Source organism: Erigeron canadensis, chromosome 6, assembly GCF_010389155.1.
Source record: "Erigeron canadensis isolate Cc75 chromosome 6, C_canadensis_v1, whole genome shotgun sequence".
Taxonomy (NCBI): Eukaryota; Viridiplantae; Streptophyta; class Magnoliopsida; order Asterales; family Asteraceae; genus Erigeron; species Erigeron canadensis.
This window is the reverse complement of record NC_057766.1, coordinates 4,272,759-4,295,346: the sequence shown is the minus strand read 5'-3', so window position 1 is coordinate 4,295,346 and position 22,588 is coordinate 4,272,759. Positions and strand designations below refer to the sequence as shown.

At 35.2% G+C, this 22,588-nt stretch overlaps 3 protein-coding genes across 4 annotated transcripts; 1 reads left to right on the top strand and 2 right to left on the bottom strand.

Annotated features, from left to right (window-relative positions):
• Nucleotides 1-2,085: 2,085 nt before the first annotated feature.
• Nucleotides 2,086-8,387, bottom strand: LOC122603617 (protein IQ-DOMAIN 32-like). Of its 2 annotated transcripts, none has more exons than XM_043776368.1 (6): nucleotides 8,242-8,387; nucleotides 6,541-6,858; nucleotides 5,938-6,105; nucleotides 4,985-5,065; nucleotides 3,257-4,514; nucleotides 2,086-2,528 (listed from the first exon to the last, which is right to left on the bottom strand). In XM_043776368.1, the coding sequence occupies exons 1-6, from the start codon at nucleotides 8,374-8,376 to the stop codon at nucleotides 2,506-2,508; spliced, it is 1,983 nt and encodes a 660-aa protein (XP_043632303.1). In that variant the 5' UTR covers nucleotides 8,377-8,387; the 3' UTR covers nucleotides 2,086-2,505. The 2 variants fall into 2 exon arrangements, with proteins under 2 accessions (XP_043632303.1, XP_043632305.1); XM_043776370.1 differs by having other exon boundaries at nucleotides 2,086-2,525.
• A 2,762-nt stretch (nucleotides 8,388-11,149) lies between these two features.
• Nucleotides 11,150-13,223, top strand: LOC122606006. Its single transcript, XM_043778976.1, has one exon. It carries the CDS (start codon nucleotides 11,151-11,153, stop codon nucleotides 13,119-13,121), a length of 1,971 nt encoding a protein of 656 aa, XP_043634911.1. The 5' UTR covers nucleotide 11,150; the 3' UTR covers nucleotides 13,122-13,223.
• A 1,831-nt stretch (nucleotides 13,224-15,054) lies between these two features.
• LOC122605429 (TMV resistance protein N-like) lies at nucleotides 15,055-20,872 on the bottom strand. The gene is made up of 6 exons (XM_043778381.1): nucleotides 20,277-20,872; nucleotides 18,422-19,496; nucleotides 18,045-18,326; nucleotides 16,920-17,900; nucleotides 16,235-16,798; nucleotides 15,055-15,382 (listed from the first exon to the last, which is right to left on the bottom strand). Exons 1-6 carry the CDS (start codon nucleotides 20,768-20,770, stop codon nucleotides 15,176-15,178), a joined length of 3,603 nt encoding a protein of 1,200 aa, XP_043634316.1. The 5' UTR covers nucleotides 20,771-20,872; the 3' UTR covers nucleotides 15,055-15,175.
• Between the last annotated feature and the right edge of the window lie 1,716 nt (nucleotides 20,873-22,588).

Genomic DNA, 22,588 nt, shown 5'->3' with positions numbered 1-22,588 from the left:
TTTGTTTTAGGTCTCTAAAGACCCATCTGTGCTCATATAAATAGCTGTAAGAAGAGATATATTCAAGAGGTAACAAGTCGACGAGGGCCTTCTATCAAAGGCGCCAACACCAATCCTACTGAATCTACAAGCTGATTGGTAGGCGTGAAGGAACATGGGTTATGTGTTTTTCTCATCTCTTACCTTACTAAAGGAGACTTAGCTGATGTTGATGTGTCAACATATGAGGATGTCCAAGTAGGAGCCTTGTAGGATCCATGTAAGCATGGCCTACATCAGCGTATGTGGGTTAAGGTATACGTATATGGGCTTTGGTATAAGGACTGTATTTAGTATATATATGGCCTTTTTTGAGTGTTTCTACGTATTGCTTTTCCAGATGACTGTTTATTGGTCCTTTATTGTGCAAACACCTCTTTTCTTTATGCATACTCTAAACTTTTCTCCCTTATATTGTCTATCCTTAAAATAACCAATCTCATCCTATTAAAAAGGCATTGAGCTGCTACTGGTGGAAATATAACTGAGAACCTTCAAGTGAAGTTTTTATATGTTTGAAGAATGGATGGATCTTGTGGCAGAATAGGGTGTATGCTCTACTGCTGTGTAGACCTGCAGATGAGCAAACAAAGACATTTGCTGAGTTGGTGGTTTTTGTCTGGAAGGGCATGTTATCTGCATTCCTTTCTTGCTGCTTCGTATTCATTGAGTAGGCAGGGTTTTGTGTCATTAAAAATAGTATTTGGAGTTTTTTTGCTTATGTTTTCCAAAAACAACATGCATTATTATTAGCCAATTGTGGTTTACATTCTTTTAAGTTGTTTGGGCAGTTATTTTAGTGAGCTTAGTAATGTTGCTGTTTTTAATGTGACTTTTACTGATCTTTGTTAGCATTCTCAGAAGGAAAAAGATGTTCGTTTGGGTGTCTAACCTAGAACATCTAAGCTTCTATTTCAAAGCCTGTTTTATGTTTTTAAGGTTCTAATTTTGGTTGTTTGTTTTGCTCTGGCTCAGTCTTTTTGGGTTTCTCGGCTCTCTATCCATGTTGTTGTTTAGGGCTTGCTGGTTAGGTTTCTGTTCAAGTTGTTGTTCGGGTCACTTCTTGGCTCCATGGCCAGAAGGAATGCTATCATGGTTTCTGTTTGAGTTGTTGTTCGGTCACTTCTTGGCTCCATGGCCAGTAGTATTTCAAGGTTTGCTGCACATGTTGGCTCCATGGCCAGTATCATTTCATGGTTTGCTGTACATGAGAAGGTCATTATTTATTATTCGTTTTTATCATATATTTGATGAAATCTTCATGGTGACCTGCCTTATTAGCTGTTTGTCGTTACTTACCTTTAGATGTATCAAGTTTGGTAAACTCGGTAATTTTGACTATCATTACTCCTTTATTAAGAGAACAATGTGATACATCCACCCGTTCTAATGTGTTGTTAGCTTATAAGTGTTTATAAAAGCTATATTGTTTTTGCTGGCCAGAGATGTTACAAACCTTAAGCTTCCAAGATTTTTGTTAGTAAGCTGTAAAGAAACATAAAAGTTTTCGTTTCTGAGGTTTTGGAGGAAGCCAGTATTAAAGCTGTATGCTGCTCTAGATAGGTCAATATCCAACAACGGTTACTTCTGGAGATGAAGCTTAACGGGAGACATGGAAAGCCCCACAAAAAGAACTTTAAAACTGGAGTTTGTTAGTTCTGAACAAGTAGACGAATATGGAGAACCGTGGAGAAAGCGTAATGGCTAGATTCGAGAGATTGTTTGCCAAGTTGAGGGAAATTATGTGTGAATTTCAGATTTTCAGTGCACTTTGGACAGCTTCCAACAAATTCAAACACAAACGTTGAAAAATGTTGGTTGAAAATTACTCAAACCAATACCAGGTGTGACAACCTTCAAACACCAAAGCTTGGCCAACTTCATTCCATCTCATTAGTTTTTTTTAACAGAGGACATGGATAAATGATTGTCACGACTATAACACCATCACATCCGATTAAACCCAGATTAGGTATTGTATTATGTCGAGTTTGGCATTTTCAATTCTCATTAAAGCGTAAGATTTTCAATTCACCAGCTTACAAGTGAGAAAAGTAGTAGCTGATAGATATTAAGATGAAGGAATAATATGATACACATATATCTACTGTTTCGCAAGAATGCCCTCTAAATTATAAGAAATCATAAAGAAAGGCTTTCTCTTGCATCTCAAATTTCTTGAACAACAAATATATAAGTTAAATTTCCACATTTTTCTCTTAAGCACCAAAAGAAGAGCAGAGCAAAAATGACACACAACTACGTTTACAAACGTATACACAAGCAGATCATTAAACAAAATAAAAATTAAACGATAACCAAAAGCAGCAGAATCTCTAGGACTTGTGCTACCAAGAAGAAAATTCCAAAGATTACATGCATCTCTACCTGTCAAACAACTCAAATTTTGTGGACTGAAACATGCTACACAACTCACAAGCACCTCAAACATCATGATTCTTTAGATTAATTCTGCCATTTCCTCTCTGCTATAAGCACAGCAAACAATCAGCTGAAGACACGAGAAACTCATAAAAGATGCAAACATGTTCAGTTTGAAAGCTAAATGAAGTTCTTGTGATGAAGCAAAAATAAAAAAAGCCATTGGATTTTCATACTTGTTCAATTACATTCTCGAATATAAAAAGTTATCACATACACATATTTTCCTCATCCTAACAGTTATGTATTCTAGTTCAGAAACTAACGATCTTACAAGAAGTTGATTGTTTACGTTAGGTGCTTTGAGTTGAACTGGACAAAATGATGCAACTGAAATGACTAACGATAGTACAAGTATATTATAGATAAGCAGCTCTAATCTATGTTTAATAGACAAAAAACAAGAAACAAAGCAAGATCTAGCACAATGCAGTGTAACAATAGGGATGGTTGCAAAAACAGGCAACATATTGTGGATAATTATCCTTTGTTGCCCAGACATAACCATTTAACTTTGAAACAAACTGGCAAAACCCTCAAACTTCCACAAAATCTAGACCTAAGGTAAAATGTTGTTAACTTTGACCATGCTAACTTTAATTGTATGCTGGCAATAAGAAACCCGGTTCCACAAAGGTGGAAACTGTTTCAAAGCTTTTTCATTTGTTTTGCAAGTTTGAAGGTTATATATGGAATAAACAAAAATTCGGTGACCCAAACTAGAAAATTTGTACAAACCAAGTTAATGCGTTTTTCCTTTAAATTAGAATATTACCTCGATTATCATTTCCCTTTGTTGTCTGTTGTGCCTGAGGCGAGGACCGCTTGACACGAGGCGAACTATGCCTGCCATTCACAGCAGCAGGCAATGAGTGCCTCTTTTTCAAGTACGCTTCCTTACCTTGCACGTCTGGGCTCGATCTTGGTGAGCTATTTGCAAGAGCTTTAGCTCGTGCAGATTCCGTCACTTGCATATAACTTGGTATAGAATTACTGCTGCTACTATCTCTGGGTTCCTGATCCATAAGATCGGATGTTTGTGACCCAAAAGAGTTCCTTCGTTTACCATGTTTAGTCTCTCTAGGTAAATGGTCAAAGCTTACAGGAGACTTTTGACTATTTGACCATGACTTTGGTTTTTGACCAGATGCCTTTTTATCAGTTCTAGTCTTACTCTTAACTGACAGCTGGCTGGAAGGTGTTCTTTGCAATTCAGAGGCTGTTATATGACTTCTTGGAGATCCATTTTGGTTCAATTGTGATAATATATCGGCGTTATCTTCAGGTTTTGATGGTTCACTGCTGGGCAAACAGTTACCATCGTAATTTTCAGAAAGATCCAAAAAAGAGTGAGTCAACTCAGTACCTAGAAGATCATGTTCTTCATAATTCACTGCTTTATCTAAAACTTTTGAATCTTTGACATTCTCAGTGTTTCCAGCCTCTGATGGATCTGGTGAGTCAAGCAAGGATGTGATAGAAAGTTCAGTTCCACATTCTGAACCACCAGTATGACTACGACCCACTCTCAAGCTTTCATAACCATAAGATTTTGCCGATTCAACCTTGACACTTTTATGTACAGGTGAATCCAACGCATTTTCTTGATTGGAAGAACTAACTGAAGTCAATGAATTGGTTTTGGAGGTCAATCCCTCAAATCTTGAATGGGCAGCAAGGAATGATGGATTACTTGCCTTTCTTGATCCAAACACAGACTTCCTTCCCTCGGAATCTGCTTGTTCAGTGGCCATCCTTTTGGAAAGACGTTTGGGTTGTTCAACCTCCACTGCAGGGTTTTTGGGAAGTAAAGTAGGCTCAATTTCCAGATCAGACTTGTGCTCAACATTTACATTCCCATCTTTGCTTTTGTTATCATCAACCTTGTCATGCTCGTGTTTAGATGTGTGTGACTCCATAACTTCAGGAGATGAGATAGACATCCAACGTTCCATCCATTTCCAAGATGGATCATCCTTTGATGTATCACATTTAATGTTGATTTGTTTGGTCCGTGGTGTAGAATTCAGTACCTTTTATCGAATATAGACTGTTACTTCTTTCGTTAGATAAAAGAATGAGGTGGCATTTTCAAACTATTTATGAGCAAGTGGGTGACTACGGATTGCACTTTATCTCTTGGGTCCAATGGGTTGGAACTTGGAACCCACTCACTGTGTATTGAATATGCAAAAAACCTTCTAAATGGGTTTATAGATTTTTCAAAACCACTAAATAATTAGTCTAACTAATTAACTATTTATTTAATAATATAACAAAGTATTGCAAACAAAATATTTATACATTTCGAAAGAAAGAGATACAAATAAACGCTTGCAATTAGGCCGTACAGACCCGACCCAATTAAAGTTGCTAAACTCAACTCAAACCCCTTCTGCCCCTTTATCTAACCCATCCGACCCAGTCACGTATCCATTGACCCACCTCTATTCAATGCTCAAACAGGTTTAGAAGTAAAAGAAATAATATCCAATTGTATTACCTGAATAGCAAATCTGTTACTGAGTAGCTTCTCAATGGAGATATACGTTGGTTGTGGCTTGTACCTAGAATCTTGAATGCCCTGAAAGAAAGCAGAAAGGCCATACAAATACAATAATTAATACTCAACGTAAAGATGGTAGATGCAACAAATTGATTTGCAAGTCTTTTGTTGGCTAGCTGATTTTCCAGAAGTAAATGAACCCAAAGATATCTTATTACATTATTACTCAAATCATTAGAGACTATATGATACCAGATCCGTGAGTATCAACTTAAATGATGGGACTACTTATGAATCGACCATAAGAGATGTAATTATAGCTTAGTAAACAATACGATACGAAATCTAAAAACAGACACATGTATAACATATAATATGTCTAAGCGATCAACAGCCTCCTAACATAACGGATGAGCTTTTTTCATATTCAAATCACCCAGGAAAGACAGGTCTTTTTAACTCAAATTTATGTGGCCTAACAGGGTATTCCATTCCCATTTCCGAACCTTTCCTTGCCCACCCCCAGATTGTTAACCACCTCTTGTAAAGATCTCTAGATGTTAACCACCAGGCTACCTTGGAGGTGGTTCAATAGTCAACTAATTAACTAAATATATTAGAGAATTCAGAATACCAATTTGCAATGTCATACACCCTCTGTCAGTTAGATATACAAAACAACTCCTCAATCTCAAATAAACCCCTAAAGTAGGAAACACTTGCTACCAACAAAAAAATTTATGACAACTATACAAAACTGGTAGACACATTAATGCATATTGCAGGGGAAAAAAGCAATATAAAGAAAACAAGAAATATAGAGATATAAAAAGGAAGAGTAGCACAAAATGTAAAAAAATCAATTTGATTGTGCAATTAAATAAGCCACATAAGGTTAAACTTTAAGGAGGTTTGAAATTGTACCCAGCTTTCAGATGCCTTTTATTTACCTTTTTCGCAACAGAAGGCTTAGCAATGCGAGCACGAACAAGAATTTGCATCTTGACAATCGATTGAATGCAACGCAGAGTTCCAGCAGCACGGCAACGAACTAAATGGCCTCGTACAGCAGCTTGCAACTTCACGACATTCTTATGCCTCAGTAGTTCTCTCTGAGCCTAAATAATTATAACCATTATCAAAAAGAGTTAAAACATATACAAGCTCAGTTAGAGCTTATTGACTGGTACAATCTATGATAAGTAGTCCTAAAAATATGTGTGGAAAGGTTGATGGGTCAAAAAACTTCAGGTTCAGGTTGAAACAGGTCATACTTTAACACAGGTCCGATCATGTTGGGATGACTGGCAAAACTTTACGTGCGTTTTCAAATTTTGTCATAAGTAATTAATGGGCAGACTATGATTAAATAACAATACCATTACAGCAATAATCTAGTTCCATTGATATACTGTTTTAGGGGGTTGACCCATTCAGCCCATATGACCTGTTTGAACACACACACACACACACACACACACACAGCCAAAATCAACTCATTCATAAGTAAAGTAGTCAAACTTGCCACCTGCATCCAAAAGTAAAATACGTACCAAGAATTTCCTAACAGCAGCCTGGATTACAATGACAACTGCTTCATCAATGGTGGAATCAGAAGGAATATCATGGTCATCGGTGGCTTTCTCCTTAGACACTGCACTACCCTTGGCGGTCGAAGTTGATCCCCGCGGCAATTCCTCTGTCCATGGATCTGCCGCAGCAGCTTTTTCAGAAACAACGGGTGTTTCAGAATGGATTATAACAGGTTCAGAGACCTTATTCTCAGAAGCAGGGAACTCAGTTATAACAGTGTTGCTTAGTACACGATCCTTTTTACGAAAACTCCATCCTTTTTTATCTGATCCTTTGTTCTGAAGATGAACAAATACAAACAAAATTCATACATAGATACATTCGGGGATACATATATGATATATGCTAGTGTAACGCACAAGTGATTAATTTCATTTGTATGTGTGATTAGTGACTGAAAAATAAATGTGACACGGCTGGCATTAGATTTCAATTCAGACAAGAAAGGTATTTCATTTAGATTTTAGTCAAGTGTGATACATATAATAACAATGAACCCAGTGGCGAAGCCAGATTTTTTGATTGAGGGGGGCTACGTTTCATTTCAAGATATATGAAACTCGAGATATGTATTTATTCAAATAGTATGAAAGCAATATAATTTGAATAATAAGAAAATTTTCTATTAAATAGAATAACTAATTAAAATATTCGAAAACATAAGCAAACTTGGTAAAACTACTCTGAAAAGTCTTTTACCGATCACAAACACTAATCATCATGTCTCGAACTAACCATGTTAATAAAGTAACTACATGAAATTTTATCTTACGCATTTACAGCTTGGATTTTCTTACTTTCTTTAACTTGAAATCATTCTATTATTATTTTATCAACAGAAAAGAGTTTCAACAATTTCCATTTTAATGTTAAAAATCAAACTACTTTAAAGATAGTTTTAATTGGAACTTTTCTTACTCTGTAAAAGTGAATGAATAGTATTTATCGTTAATATATATATATATCATCAATATTAAAGGGCTTTTCAATATGCAATGTGGAAAAAATGAAGGAACAAAATCTCATATTAGTATTTAATAGGGGAGTTCTTGTCACATATAATATGTAACGAGCATAGTGCCCGCGCGTTGCAGCGGCTAGAAGGCGATGACAATATAAAAGGGAGGCGGTGGTGGAGATCGAGGGCGGCGGCGGAGGGTGATAGAAGGTCGAGGAGAGATTAGAAAGAAGGTAGGGGTGTAAGGGTATTATGGGAATACAATGCTTAATTTCCAAAAATAAAAAAAGCAATATGCTTTACAGAGGAGTATAGATATAGATGAGTCGAAAGTTTGATACATACAAATAGGTTTCGAGTTTAGGAACATTCGACACCAAAATCAAACATGTTTAATAACTTTTTATTATACCCCTAACGGGAAAATGACAAATATAAAACAAACAAAAAAAAAAAGATTATAATTATTATTTTTATTATTATTATTATTATTATTTTATTATTATTATTATTATTATTATTATTATTATTATTATTATTATTATTATTATTATTATTATTATTATTATTATTATTATTATTACTAGGAACAATAACAATAGCTAAATTACAGCCAAAAAAAAAAAGATAAAATAATAGCAAATTATTATTCAAACTAGCAAATCAACATAAAAATCGCAAGACAAAAAATACTAAAAGAAACCTGAGAAGTATGAAGAAGGTCATGTGTATCAATAGCAGCAGATGAAGATTCAGATTTACTACTGCCGCCGCCACAAGCAATTATTTTGAAACAATAATTCCCCTTCTTACTATTATTATTATTAGATCTTCCCATCTTTCTTTCTATTCTATTCTTCTATATGTATGTATATGTATATATAATAATATTATATATGTGTGTGTGATTAATTCATTTATTTATAGTCACCGTTGGAACTCAGCAGCAGCAGCAGCAAGTGGAGTGGAGTGGAGTGTGGAGTGATATAGAGGTTTGTTGGAATGGGGGTAGTTAAGTTTAATTAAAGGAAAATTAAATTAAATTAAATTAAAATAAAATAAAACCTCCGGACCTAAACACATGTTTACTTTAAATCTAGTTTAATTTTTTTATTTCGATTCCGACTTCATGCTAACGGAAAAATTTTATTTTAATTTGAATTTCCAAAATCATACGAGTGATTATTAGACAGACTTGCTTAATTAAGTAGGCGGGTGCCTTAACTAATTTTTTGTTTTTATTTAGTTTTTAGTTAACTTTCAAAAAAAATTATGTACTTTCTATTTTATTTTATTTTTTTTAACTTTTATGAGTTGATTATTAGATAATTAAATAAGTTGATCTTTGTTGTAAATCCTTGAACATGGATCATAGTCAATTTATTCATTATTATTAAGGGGATGTCTAATATATTGTTAACAGCAATTAGACAGCTGCTGTTGCCCTCACATTCAAGGGGGATGGTTATTGATTTAACATGTGACAAATAGGGGATGTTTGTGAGAGAAGAATTGATGCTATTAACAACATTTAATATTTTCCTTATTATAAAATATTATGAAGAAGAAGAAATAGATAGCAAAAAGGAGAAAAGGAAGTATTCCAATATATCTATACAATATATCACTCATGGTTACAATATATATATATATATATGGAACTCTCATAATATATGGTAAATGTCAATCAGGAGTTAATGCTAATGAGAAAAAGTTATTTTAATTTAAAATTTAAAAATCTTAATCAGATTTGCTTAATTAGGTAGGTGGGTTGGTGCCTTAAGGGGGAATGGAGTGGTACCCAAGTATCCAAAATTACCCATTTTCCCCTCCAACTAAAGCCCTCCAGGCTCTAACTCACAACTACTTAATTTTATTCAATTTTTATTCAAATCTTAAGTATAACTTATCAAATTTTACCTAACTTTCTTTTTTCCATTTAATTTATAAACATAAAAAAATTAACTTATACATTTCAATTTGTTAACAAAACTAACTTAGAACTTAGATTAAATAAGAAAGATATATAAACAATATTAAAACAAACTAAATAATATTAAATTTAAATTACAAGGACCAAACACGGATATTTGAAAAAAAAAACATATAAAAATACAGGGACCAAACATGGATAAATGAAACTGGTTGTTTTCTACATTAGACTTTTTGAAAAATAAAAATAAAAATCCACATATATGTATTTATATATCTGTACGAAAAACATGAAAAAAATAAAAAATATAACAAACAAAGCTCGGTTTCAAGACTCAAAATGGTACCCGATTTTGCCTACCGGAATGGTACCCGATCGGTGGCAGCGGTGTAGCCGATCGGGTCGACGAATCGGAGCTCAACTCGAGGGGTACTCCCTCCTCCCTAAGACCATCCCCATAGAATGTATTCTATCTATACTTGTCGACTCAAAAATATAATATTTTGACTCGTGATTCGGAACATGACTCGACTCGTAAGAGTGAGAACAACTTTAGGTATTACATGATATAGTATAATTATATATATGTGACGTCTTTAGAAGCAAAATATAATTCGTTATCTTAATAAATTTACCAAAATATCACATATGCAATAGTTTTGAAACATAAACTTACAATTTATCCCTCAATTCGCAATAAAATGATCAAACTATATAGATAACAAGCAAAATAATCTAGCAAATTAAGTATAATACATAATATATAACCATAGTATCAAACTACAATAATTATAGGTTTGCAACTTGTGACTCGGTCCAAGTTCACACAGCGACTCGTAAGAGTCTGGACAAAATTGAGTCACCTACCGAGTCGACTCATTTTTTGTGTAAATCGACTCGACTCGTAAAAGTTTAACAAGTATGATCTCATCTCAAGGATTTTTTTTGTTTCCCTTCCTCCTTTCTTCTTTATTAACATTATTTCTTTTTACTAAATTTGCATCATTAAATAATATCTTATACTATATTATATATATTTTTTCAAACATTCAGTCGTTATATGACATTGGAAAAATCTCACCGTATAATGGTAAGGCCTTGCACAAACCCTAGACAACGAGATGTTGACCATGAGCTGTTACAAGTATTCAGATAGAAAAACTCTAAAATCGAATTCAAAACCTTAGGTAAAACTGGAAGTGTTTCTGACCAACTAGGATGACCTTCATACACATTTGATACGTCATCTAAAATCATCCGTCAATCAAACGGATGTTTTGAAACCATCCATTCATCAAACGGGTCTTAAAATATTGGGTCAATCAAATGTATATTATGTATAAAACAAATATTAACTATTCTTGATAACCGACTTAGTCGACGAGCCTAACGGAAGGTTGGTCCAAATATTCAAACTTGCAAGTTGCAACATTCCAAAAGTTTTTGTGTGAAAAAGGTGTTTTCTTTCAAAACCTAAAGCCCAGCCTTTAAAGCTACCTTCGCCAAACAGTCCAATAAAGAATTAAATTACTGGAATTACGAGTATAACGTAACTCTTTTTATTAGAAAACCTAGATATATTCGTAAATTACGCATTTACGCGTGCGTATCAAGCAATTAACTTGTATATAAACAAAGTACTAACCCGGCTTCAATAATATTCACACCATCAAAAAACAATGTCCTCCAACTTCGAAAATCAAACACGGTCACCGGAATACACCACCACCGACGATGACGACGACGACTACAAATACGAGTATCAAATTCGGCCATCATTAGAATACACCACCGACGATGACGACAATTTATGCTTCACCGAAAACAAATCAGCCACATATAAATCCTCAAAAAACCCATGTCTAGATTTCTTTTTCCACGTCGTCCCTACCACGCCGTCAGAAGGCGTGATCAGTCGTGCTGAGTCAGCATGGGCTCATGATCCACTCACCACACTCAAACTAATCTGTAATCTCCGCAGTGTTCGCGGATCTGGTAAGTCTGATAAAGAACGGTTTTATATGGCAGCACTTTGGCTACATAAAAACCATCCGAAAACATTAGCGGATAATGTTCCGAATATTGTTAGTTTTGGCTACTTTAAGGACTTGCCAGAGATTTTGTATAGACTTGTTATGTGTCCAGAAGTACGAGAAAACGAAAAACGTGATTGGCTGGCTAAGAAAACGGCGAAAGGGAAAGGTGCGGCGAGAAAGATGTATTTTCTCGAAAAAAAGAATGAAAGGAAAAGAGAAAAGAAGAGAGAAAAAAAGAACGAAAAGAATAGGAGAAAAAGCGTGTCGAGAGAGGAAAGGGTCAAGGCGAATGCTGCAAGAATGGAGGAAGAGAAACAAAAGGCGAAAGCGTTGAGGAGAGAAAAGGAAACCGCCAAGGTTAAAAAGGCGAACGATATGTATAATTCTGATATGAATTACAAGTATTTGTATGATCAGGTGTGTTTGTATTTTGCTGTTTGTTTGAAATCGGATATTGATATGTTGAATAGGGGAGATACCAAAAAAATTAGTCTAGCGGCCAAGTGGTGTCCTAGTGTGGATTCGTCCTACGATAAGGCGTTATTGATGTGTGAATCGATCGGTAAGATACTTTACCCTAGGGATAGTGGTGATATGGAGCTTGACGGGCTTGATGATGTTGGTTATGTAATGAGGGTTAAGAATCGGTTGAGGAAAGAAGTGCTCGTGCCATTACGTCGTGCTTTGATGTTGCCCGAAGTTTATATGAGTGCCAAGGAATGGAGTTTGATTTGTTACGAGAGAGTTGCTTCCGTTGCTATGAAGAATTATACGGATATATTCTTGCATAGAGATAATAAGAGGTTTCGCGAGTATTTGGAGAATGTCAAGTCTGGTGATGCCAAGATTGCTGCAGGGGCGTTGTTGCCTCACGAGATTATTGCTTCGTTGAACCGTGGGAGTTCTGGGGTGGGTAATGTCGCCGAGCTTCAATGGGCACGAATGGTTAATGATTTGTTGAACAAGGGGAAGTTGACAAACTGTATTGCGGTTTGTGATGTTTCTGGTAGTATGTCTGGGACGCCGATGGAAGTAGCTGTGGCGCTTGGATTGTTGGTTTCAGAACTCAGTGCAGAGCCGTGGAAGGGTCATGTGATTACGTTTAGCGAGTCACCGGAATTGCATTTGATTCAAGGCCGTGATCTTAAATCAAAGACACAGTTTATACGAAATATGCATTGGGGTTGTAACACGAATTTTCAAAAGGTTTTCGATAGGATGTTGGAGGTGGCTGTGAATGGGAAGCTGAGTGAAGATGAGATGGTGAAAAGGGTGTTTGTTTTTAGTGATATGGAGTTTGATGAGGCTTCTAGCAATCTATGGGAGACTGATTATAAAGTGATCCAGAGGAAGTTTAAGAGTCATGGGTATGAGAAAGTGCCTGAAATTGTGTTTTGGAATCTTAGAGACTCGCGTTCTACTCCAGTGACTGCCGATCAGGAAGGGGTGGCTCTGCTTAGCGGGTTCTCAAAGAACTTATTGACTCTGTTTCTTGAAGAAGGCGGGGTGATCAAACCCGAGGATCTACCTGTGAAGACTGAATTAAATCCGGAAAGTATCATGGAGGCTGCTATATCTGGAGATTTGTATCAGAAATTGGTTGTATGTGATTGACGGACAGATAATTTTTTGACTTTATGTAAAGACTACTCTCATTAGCAACTTGTAGCGGTGAGCACTTTGAGTAATAAAATTAGTCTGTTTCACATTAAGATTTTTCTTCACTGCTCTTGAAATGCTTAATTGTGTTTTTAATATAGCAAATTGATACATTTTCGTTTGTTTTGTTTTTTTCTTTTTGTTTTCATTATCGGCATAATGCTGAAGTATATGACCCTGGTCTCGTTGTGTTGCATCACTGGTGCATCGATAGTCCACCCATGGACAAACCTTAGAAGTTATATTGTCTAGTCAGCTTGTGTTCTGGTGAATAGTTGATAGTTTTATGTTGTAGAATGGAGATAATTTGTTCTATATGATCCGATTTCTTGTAATTTTTGGACAGTTTTCTTCCAGATTAAGATCACTAAGAATCACTACACAACACAATTGTCTCGGGAGTATCCTACAATCTTTTGGTTGATGGAGCAACACATATACCTTTAAACAAACCCCTTTGGTATAGAAGGCATATGTGTTGGATCATACGCTTTTAGTTATGTGTCGATAGACATTTTCATGGAACTTGTGTTGTATCTAAGAGATGACTTCATAATACTATGAATGTAACTAAAAACATTGGTATTAATGAAAATATGGACCCTGTTTAGCATTAAAATCTTACCAAAATAGTGGAACATATAGAATATATCTCCTATGTGAAGAAATATGGTTGTAGTACATTCACCCCGTTTAAATCTCGTGCTTACATTTAACAATTTGGCCTTTTAGAAATCATCAAATCAGAAGATGAGCGAATGAAGGACTTGAAATAATGAATTATAAGTTAAAAAATGTCATCTCCTGTGCATAGAAAGGATTGGAACAATTTTGAGAGCTTCTGGTGGGTCAGGATTTCTGGACTTGGGTCATAACTCATAAATCAGGCTTGTTAACTCAGAGATCTTCCGCAACCATATTAAATTTTGTCTCTACAGTAGCAGTACCCCCTGCATTTCGATAGTTAATGGAGAAAATGCTGCTTTAAATCCTTCCTTTTCAGTTTACTCATAGACACCGGCAACATACTGCGACAGGGCATAATTTTAACTCCTTATATTCAAAATTAATAAGTCAACGTAAGGTGCATCTAGATCGTTCCAGGTAGAGTTGAATGCTTTATCTGCAGTTAAAGATTGCGGTAAGGCTAATTAAAAAAAGTTCATTAAATTTCTACATGTTGGGTAAAATTGAAGATTTGAACACAAAAATGAACACAATATCAGAGGTTTTATACATTAAAAGAATGCTTTAAGAAACTTTCAACCCATTTAACCTATTTCCTTTTGAGCCGATGATGTTAGCTGTCTGAGATAGTTGAGTCGAAATTCACATTTAATCAATCAGCTTTGAGGTTCCAACCACCAATAGTTTGGTTACCAGATGGTTTTATCAAGTTGGGCAAGAGATGTATGCAGTCAAATAAACTCGACCTCTTCTAAATTAAACTGATGCCATGTTACCTGAAACTTTCAACTCGACTGATTAACTTTATGACGGTGATAGAGGTGGCGGCGGTGGTGGTGATGTAATGGTGGCAGCGGTGGTGGCGGTGATGGGTGGTGGCGGTGAGCGGCGGTAGAGGCGGTGATGGCGATGGCGATGGCGGTACGTGGTAGTGGCGGTGATGGATGGTGGTGGCACGCGGCGGTAGCAACGGTGGTGACGGGTGGCAATTGGTGGCGGTGGTGGCGATTGATAGTTGGTGACGGTGGCGGCCATTGGTAGTTGGTGGCTGCGGTGGCGGGTAGTAGAAGTTATTAATGTAATGTGGTTATGGTTATGATGTATGGAACATCATGCATTAAAATGTGTACATTTGTTGAAACTAAAAATTAATATTGAAATTTTAAGTTTAATGTTTAATATCAAAAGTAGATTTGCAATATACTATAGGTAACTGAGTTTCATTCAACATGAATGGATACAAGACGTTAAAACAAAAGCTACAAAGAAACGAAGGCAGATTATAATAAATAAAATAGATTGATGGAAGACACAACCTGGTGCTACAAATGTAAATAAGATTTCAGTGGGCAAACTACATCACAAAGCAAAAGGCCACCAGATGTAATTATTTTTCTTTCCCTCCAACTATCAAATAAAAACTTTTCACTCCTCTCCAACTCCAAATACTTGCCCATGTCATATGACAGGCTTGCTCTTCCATGGCTGCTACTGGATCCATTGCCATTTTCTCGGATCAATTCCTGATCCTACGCCATCCAATATTATAGCATCAACAAATTGAACAAAAACAAGAGGCTTGCAAATTATTATTTAGGGTAAAATCAAGATTCATTTGACATTTTATATATTATCTAAGCCCAATCTTCTACAAAACTTGGACAAGTGTTTTGCTGGTTCAATTTAGCCTGACTTGCTTTGACCCATAGAAAAAGTGGGAAATAGGCAATGGAGGGAAAAAGTGGTGTTACATAATGGTTCTTTAATAAGATGCTATCTAGAGGTGGCATAACAACAGGTTATTTGATGGGTCGTGTTGACTTTTGGCCCAGCAATGCTCTTTTCTTCAAAGGTATATTTTCACTTAACTGATGTATCATGTTATGTTATTATTAGTTATTACAATGATAGCCTAATGTTTCAAACTAGAAGTCTAGAACGATTTAGAAGGTTATAAGCATTTGAATACACTTAGGGTGACTTTCAGCCCATTCGACCCGTTTTCCTTATAGATAACTCATATATATTTATCCATTGACCTGTAAGAGATATATATAACCCAAACGAATCCATTTCTTAAGAAATTATGTTGACATCACCACCCTTAGTACTATCCTTTAACAAAACTTATGGGTCCAGTTCACATGATGCTATGCATAGGCAATAGTCACATAGATCCACAATGGATAATAGGTTTGACTTTGACAGAATATTGTCAGAGGTGACTGAAAGGGAAAACTTTAAGTAAAATGTACAGGTCAGGCAAATTGGGTAAAAGGTCAGAGCGGGAATTACAAAATATAAATGAATGCTTAATTAGTTAATTACATCCTTAAGGATGTTGCTAAAATGTGATTAGTATGGAATTAGAGGTGTAATACCTGAATGCTGGTAATGACTACTGGGTCTTCACTACAAGAAAAATCATCTTTATAAATGAAGGTATTTTCTCTGCGAGTAACACACTCAGAGTTGCAGTAATCAGAGATATACGTTTTAACTGGTTGGATTGATTCCACATCTTCTTTGTACACTATATGCCCTCCACATTTTACAGGCAGTTGACCTGTTTGTAACCTTATACTGACTGCAAAAGTACTACCTTGCAAATTATCACCCAATTTCTGAAGGGAACAAAATGGTATATAGCCAATCCAGACAGTGTTGATCTCTAATGCAGACACATCATTATTATTATTTTCAAACTCTGTCATAGGGAAGAATTTCCCCCCATTTACAAATGTGAACTTGATCACTGGATAATCATCTTTAATGTTCCACATCCTGCTAAAGACTCCACTTACCGCAAACCCCATAATATTAGAATGTGATCCGGGTTGCAGCTCCAATGTTATACAGCACCCATGTTGTTCTGCACTAAACCAGGTTGGAATCTTGCTACCAGGAATAGCAATGCTTAACCTATGATTAACAGAAGCACATTTCTGTACTCGAGAGAAAAAAAAAAATCATTCTCAAACACCTACCTAATGAAAATAATACGGGGAATGTTTATCATCATATTATATTAACTAAAATGGCATAAATGAGAAAAAGATTTGCCACCTTAAGGAGAGATAACAGCAACATCTTGGAGGGGTTTGTCTCATCTTCTTGGTCTGGAAGATTCCAGCAACCAACGAGCCATATCTTATACAACCACTCATACTCTTTGGGGAAATCTTCAATCCATTCAAGTGATCTGCAACCACTTGCCCTCAATACTTGAATTCCTGATGGCAATGACTTCAAACTTTTAAGTCGGTAGCATTCATTCAACTCAAGGTGTTTAAGACGAGACAAATGATAGATGCTTGTTGGTAACTCAGTTAATTCGGAGTTGCCACTTAGATTTAATTTTTCCAACGAGGAAAATGCATGTAGATCCTTAGGGAAGTCTTTGTCTTCGGTGTGTCTCCAACTCAGATCTAACTTTCTCAAGGAGCAGAAATTTTTCAAAGAATACAAATTAATGGATTGTGGTAGCCTTTGTAAATCCCTGTAGGAATCTGTAAATCCAAGCTGAAGCTCTTGTAACTTTTCTATGTTTCCGAACTCCTCTGGCAATGTTATGAGTTCCACGCAGTCTTGAAGATGAAGGCGTTTGAGACACTTTAATTTACATATAGAGTTTGGAATGTTCTTAAGACTCTTGCATCTTGCAAGATTCAACAAGCTTAGTCCAGACAAAAGACTAATCGAGGATGGCAATTCACCAATTCGAGAACAACCATCCAGTTGGATGTTTGATAGTTTTCCCATACCTGACTTGACTTCTGGGAATCGTTCAAGATTGGAGCACCCAGAAAGAATTAAAGTCTCCAACGATTCCATCCCAATCATTGATGAGAAACACTTGAGCTTCCAGCAATTACTCATGTCCACATATTTAAGCTTTTTGTGTGATCCAAGAGACTTATGAACCTCCACCAAATTGCTACAAGATGACACAACCAACCTCTCAATGAATGGGGCACCAGAGACATCTGGAAACCTTTTCAGGCACTCCAACTTCTTAAGGTGAATAAATTTCAAGTCCCGCATATTCTGATGGCAAAAAACAGATGTGTGAAGAAAATTAGAGCCGTGTTTACTAACAATGGAGTAAATATTTAATTGTCCGTGTACACGGTGGGTACAAAAGCGGTTACTTAATTGTTTTACTGGAAACTGATTTCATCTAATAAATACCTTTAGTCCCATCCATAAGTGTTCAATATTGCCACCATGCATTTCAAGCCCAACTAGCTTACGACTGTTTTCTAATGGCAGAGAAGAAAATGGGTATTGATTCCAACAGAGCCATTTTAACTCATCAGGTAAAATAGTAGGTTCACAAGAAGTGAACTTCCGGTAAACATTAAGTAGCCGGACATACTTCATGCTTTGAAAAACATCAGATCTAAAACCCAGCTGCTGCTGAACATTGTTTTGCTTGTTTGGCACCACAATTGCTTCAAGTTTTTCTAGTTTCTGCAGAATAGAGATGGAATTCAATCAACTTATACTAACTCTAAAAAACATAACTTGTATATGTCAAAAATGGTGTCCTATATATAGAGATTAACCGTGTTATTATTGACGAAATCATGGACTTCTTCGAGTTTCCAGAGCCTGCCATTTTGGTTTTCATTAGAGGCTATTTCCCAACCCATTTCTTGTATTAGATCATGCATTTCTATCTTTTTATTTGATACCGTTATAAGAGCTTTATTTATAAGAATATGGATCCCTATCTTCGCATGGAAACCGAAGCTATCAAGTACCCTAGTCACACACTCCTCATCTTGGCCCTGAAAGAAACATGCTATGTCTAGAAATATTTTTTTCTCAAATGTATCTAAGCCATCATAGCTTAACTTCAGTGTCTCATAAATCGTTGTATTTCGTGTGTTTTCTAGTTTATATAAATAAACTTCCCACATATCTGGATCTATGCCATAGAAAGAACGTCCTAAAAGTTCCAGGGCTAAAGGAAGATAGCCAGAGCAACGTATTGCACGATTTAACAGCTCCTTGTAATTCTCTAGTGGGCCATCTTCTGGAAAAGCATACCTACTGAAGAGCTCAATAGCTTCATTCTCATTTAAAATAGTAGGTTCGTACATGTCATCTGCATTTGCATTCTTTAACGCACGCTTGTCTCTAGTGGTTATGATTATTCTGCTTCCTGGACCAAACCACGCGCGGTTTTCAGCTATGAACTGTAAGTGCTTAAAATCAACCACATTGTCAAGAACAATAAGGACCCTTTTATTGCAAAGTCTTGTTTGTATCATATTGGCTCCATGCTTTGGATCATGGATTCTGGAACCTTGAGACGCCACTAGAATATCTCCGATAATCCTTTCTTGTAAAGCACATATATCTTTTGCATATTTAGAAACATTGGTAAAGCTACTGCCTTCAAACTTATATGAAATTCTTCTAAACAAAGCTTCAGCAATAGTTGTCTTACCGATTCCTCCCATTCCCCAAACCCCTACAATTCTCACATCTTTTGTAGCTTCTCTAGCTAACTTTGAATCTAATTCGTTGATACGTGATTCAATACCAATCAGATGCAGATCCTTCTCTATACCACAACTTCGTACATCTCCAAAAATCTTTTTAACAATCTTGTTGATAATTGCAGATTCACTCCTGTAAATTTAAGCTTTGTTAGATAGTAATCTAAGATGGAGAGGTGGTGAAATGCATATAGCCCATTATTTTGGTTTTTTACTCTGATCTCTATGAGTTTTTTAACCATGTATTGATCACTGCAACCAATTCTAACTATTATTTGTAGAAAGCATTTTATCTTTTGCAAAAACATCATAGTAGATTAGTAGAGCTTTGATAATGGGTATACAACATGATTTTAAAGTTCAAATATTTTAAAAACATTTATCAAAATGATTAGATCTGGTCACTGATTGAGTGTACTCCACATGTTATGTATACAGCTTAATTTAGTGATGTTGCACAATTGGGATAAACAATACTTTTACCTATGCTAACTTTGAATCATTTCGATTTCATTCTCGTTTTCATTACTCCATTGTTAGTTACTTGGGTTACTAATCTTCAGGAAAACCAAAGTTAAGTTCATGTTTTGATGCATCTATAGTGAAGTACAAGACAAAAGTTTAGCATCGTTAAGGGGGTGTTTGGAATTGCTTTTTTTTAAGTGCTTATTTGAGTGTTTTTCAACTGGCTATATGCTATAAAAAATAAGCAATAAACACTAAGCAATCACAAAACCAGTCCAATGCAGTCGGTTACCTGAAATTGACCAAGGTAGTGATAACTTGTTTGTATGCATTGCTGTTAACCCAATCGACTAGAATAATATTTGAAACTCTGTTCCTAAACAATTTATACAAGATCGATCCTAACTCCTAAGTAATTTAAGCAACAGATAGAGCAAGGAAAACTAACTCTTTGACGATTTTTGAGATAGGCAGTGAAGATAAATTGGCAGCTTCAAATAAAGCTTTCCTCCAATTATTGACTTTATATGTCTCATCCTTATACTTTTGCTCATGTTTCTGGAAATCCGTAGCAAAGACACCTTTCTGTCTTCGCACATCCGATGGCTCAATGTAGTAAAACACAGACAACACCTTTAGTCCTATCCCTTGACGACGTTCCATGATTTCAGCAACTTCATCCAAACACCATGAAGACTCGGCAAACTTTTCTGAGAAAACCACAACTGCGTACATCGATTCTCGAATGGCTTTCTTTAACTCTGGAGATATTGGTTCCCCTAAAGGAAGTTCCTTGTCGTCTTTGAACACAATTATTCCATTTCTTTTCAGAGCATCATATAGATGATCAACAAAGTTGTATCGAGTGTCTTCGCCTCTGAAGCTCAAAAACACATCGTATGTCCATCCTCTTGCTGGTGGAAAAGAAGATGAAGAAGCCATTAACGATAATTTTAAAGAAACTGATCGGATATGGAAATGCAGGAAACTCAGAAAGTCAATGCCCTATCAGGAAGTGCTTGACAGACGGTTGGTAATTCTTGGTATACATTTCAATTGGCTGATAAGGTCTTTATTTTACGCGGTTTCATTTCCAAACGAATCTTTGATGTATAGAAATTCTAGGTAATTTAATAATCCCTCATTCCCATATTAATTATCGAAGTTTCACTTTTTAGTTTTTACATTTTTGTTTGTGTAATATAACACATGATATAACATATATGAATTGATTAAGTTTTAAATGTATTTTTCATTAATATAACTTTTATCAACTAATATATAACACAAATAAAGATATTTACAATCAAAGTCGAAAAAAAAAGATTTGACTAGTCAATATAGGACAACTAAAATGAGACAGATATAACATAGACAACAATACTTAATATTAGACCGTGTATATTGTATTAGTTTAGACCATATTATTAGTGTCGTTTATATCATAGTTCAAGTTAGTCGAATGTGACAATTTAAGGTAGTCGAATTTAATTTGTAATTTTATAAATTAATATCAATAAGAAAAGAAAACCGAAATTCAAATGAAAAAAGAAACCCGAATGAATTCCCTTTCAGATTTTCCTTCTCATTGTTGATATTAATTTATCAAATTGCAAATTAAATTCCACTACCTTAAATTATTACATTCGACAGGGCCGTCATTGAAAATTTATAGGTATTGGTTGAACGCTAAAAAAGGGCTCATATGCTAAGCGCAAATTTAAGACGCTTAGTAAAACCAAATCCAAATTTGAGGTGCTTAGTAATTTGCAATTAATCTAAATTCAGAATTAACAATCAAATATTAAAGTTAAATAAAATAAACCTAAAAACATTGATAAAATATTCATAAGTTCAAAAATACATAAAAATTTTGATTTATAAACAACAAATCACACCATTGTTTTGTTAAATTGATACTCACGATATATTATATATATTGTTAATTGTATAAAATATTATATTTTTTATAATAAATAAATAATATATTATAAAGATAAACATGACAAGACTTACAATTAATCATTATTTATATAAAAATTAAAATGAAAAGAAAGAGAATTAAAGTTTAACTGCTTAGCACCTCCAAGTGTGAACGGTGGGGACAAATCTCAAATCACTTTGAGTCTTTGACAGCACCGTTTCAAGGTTTATTAATAATTATTGCCGACTGCGACTTCTTTCTTTTTCTTCTTACGTCATTATAAGTTTAATTATATATATAATAAATATTAAAAATAAAATAAAATCAGCCCCCCTAAGAAAAAGGGCCTCGGCCCGTCGCCCACCTCTTAGACCGGCCCTGACATTCGACTAACCTGAACTATGACATAAACAACAGTAATAATATGGTCTAAACTAATACAATATATACGGTTTAATACTTAAAAATAAATTAGCATGGTACCCACACAATGCGGTGGCGTTGGTGGGAAAAGCGGTCTAATGGTGGGTGATGGTACTATTGGTGGTGTTGGTTGATGTAACTATGATAGTGGAAATTTTTAGAAAATAAGAGCTTAAAGTGTTATCTATTAAAATAAAGATTTAGAGTGTAAATTATAATTAATTAAAGGCAAAACATAAAAAGTCAAGATTAATTTTGATAATTCAAAAGTAGAATTATCTAAAATAAAAAAAAGTCAATTTCCTTAAAAAGGGTAAAAAGATAAAGAAAAAGTTGAAAAAAAAAATTAATTAAAAAGAGACATTACATTACAATATCATTAAGGCTCAACTTTATGAACAGTGCCACATGGC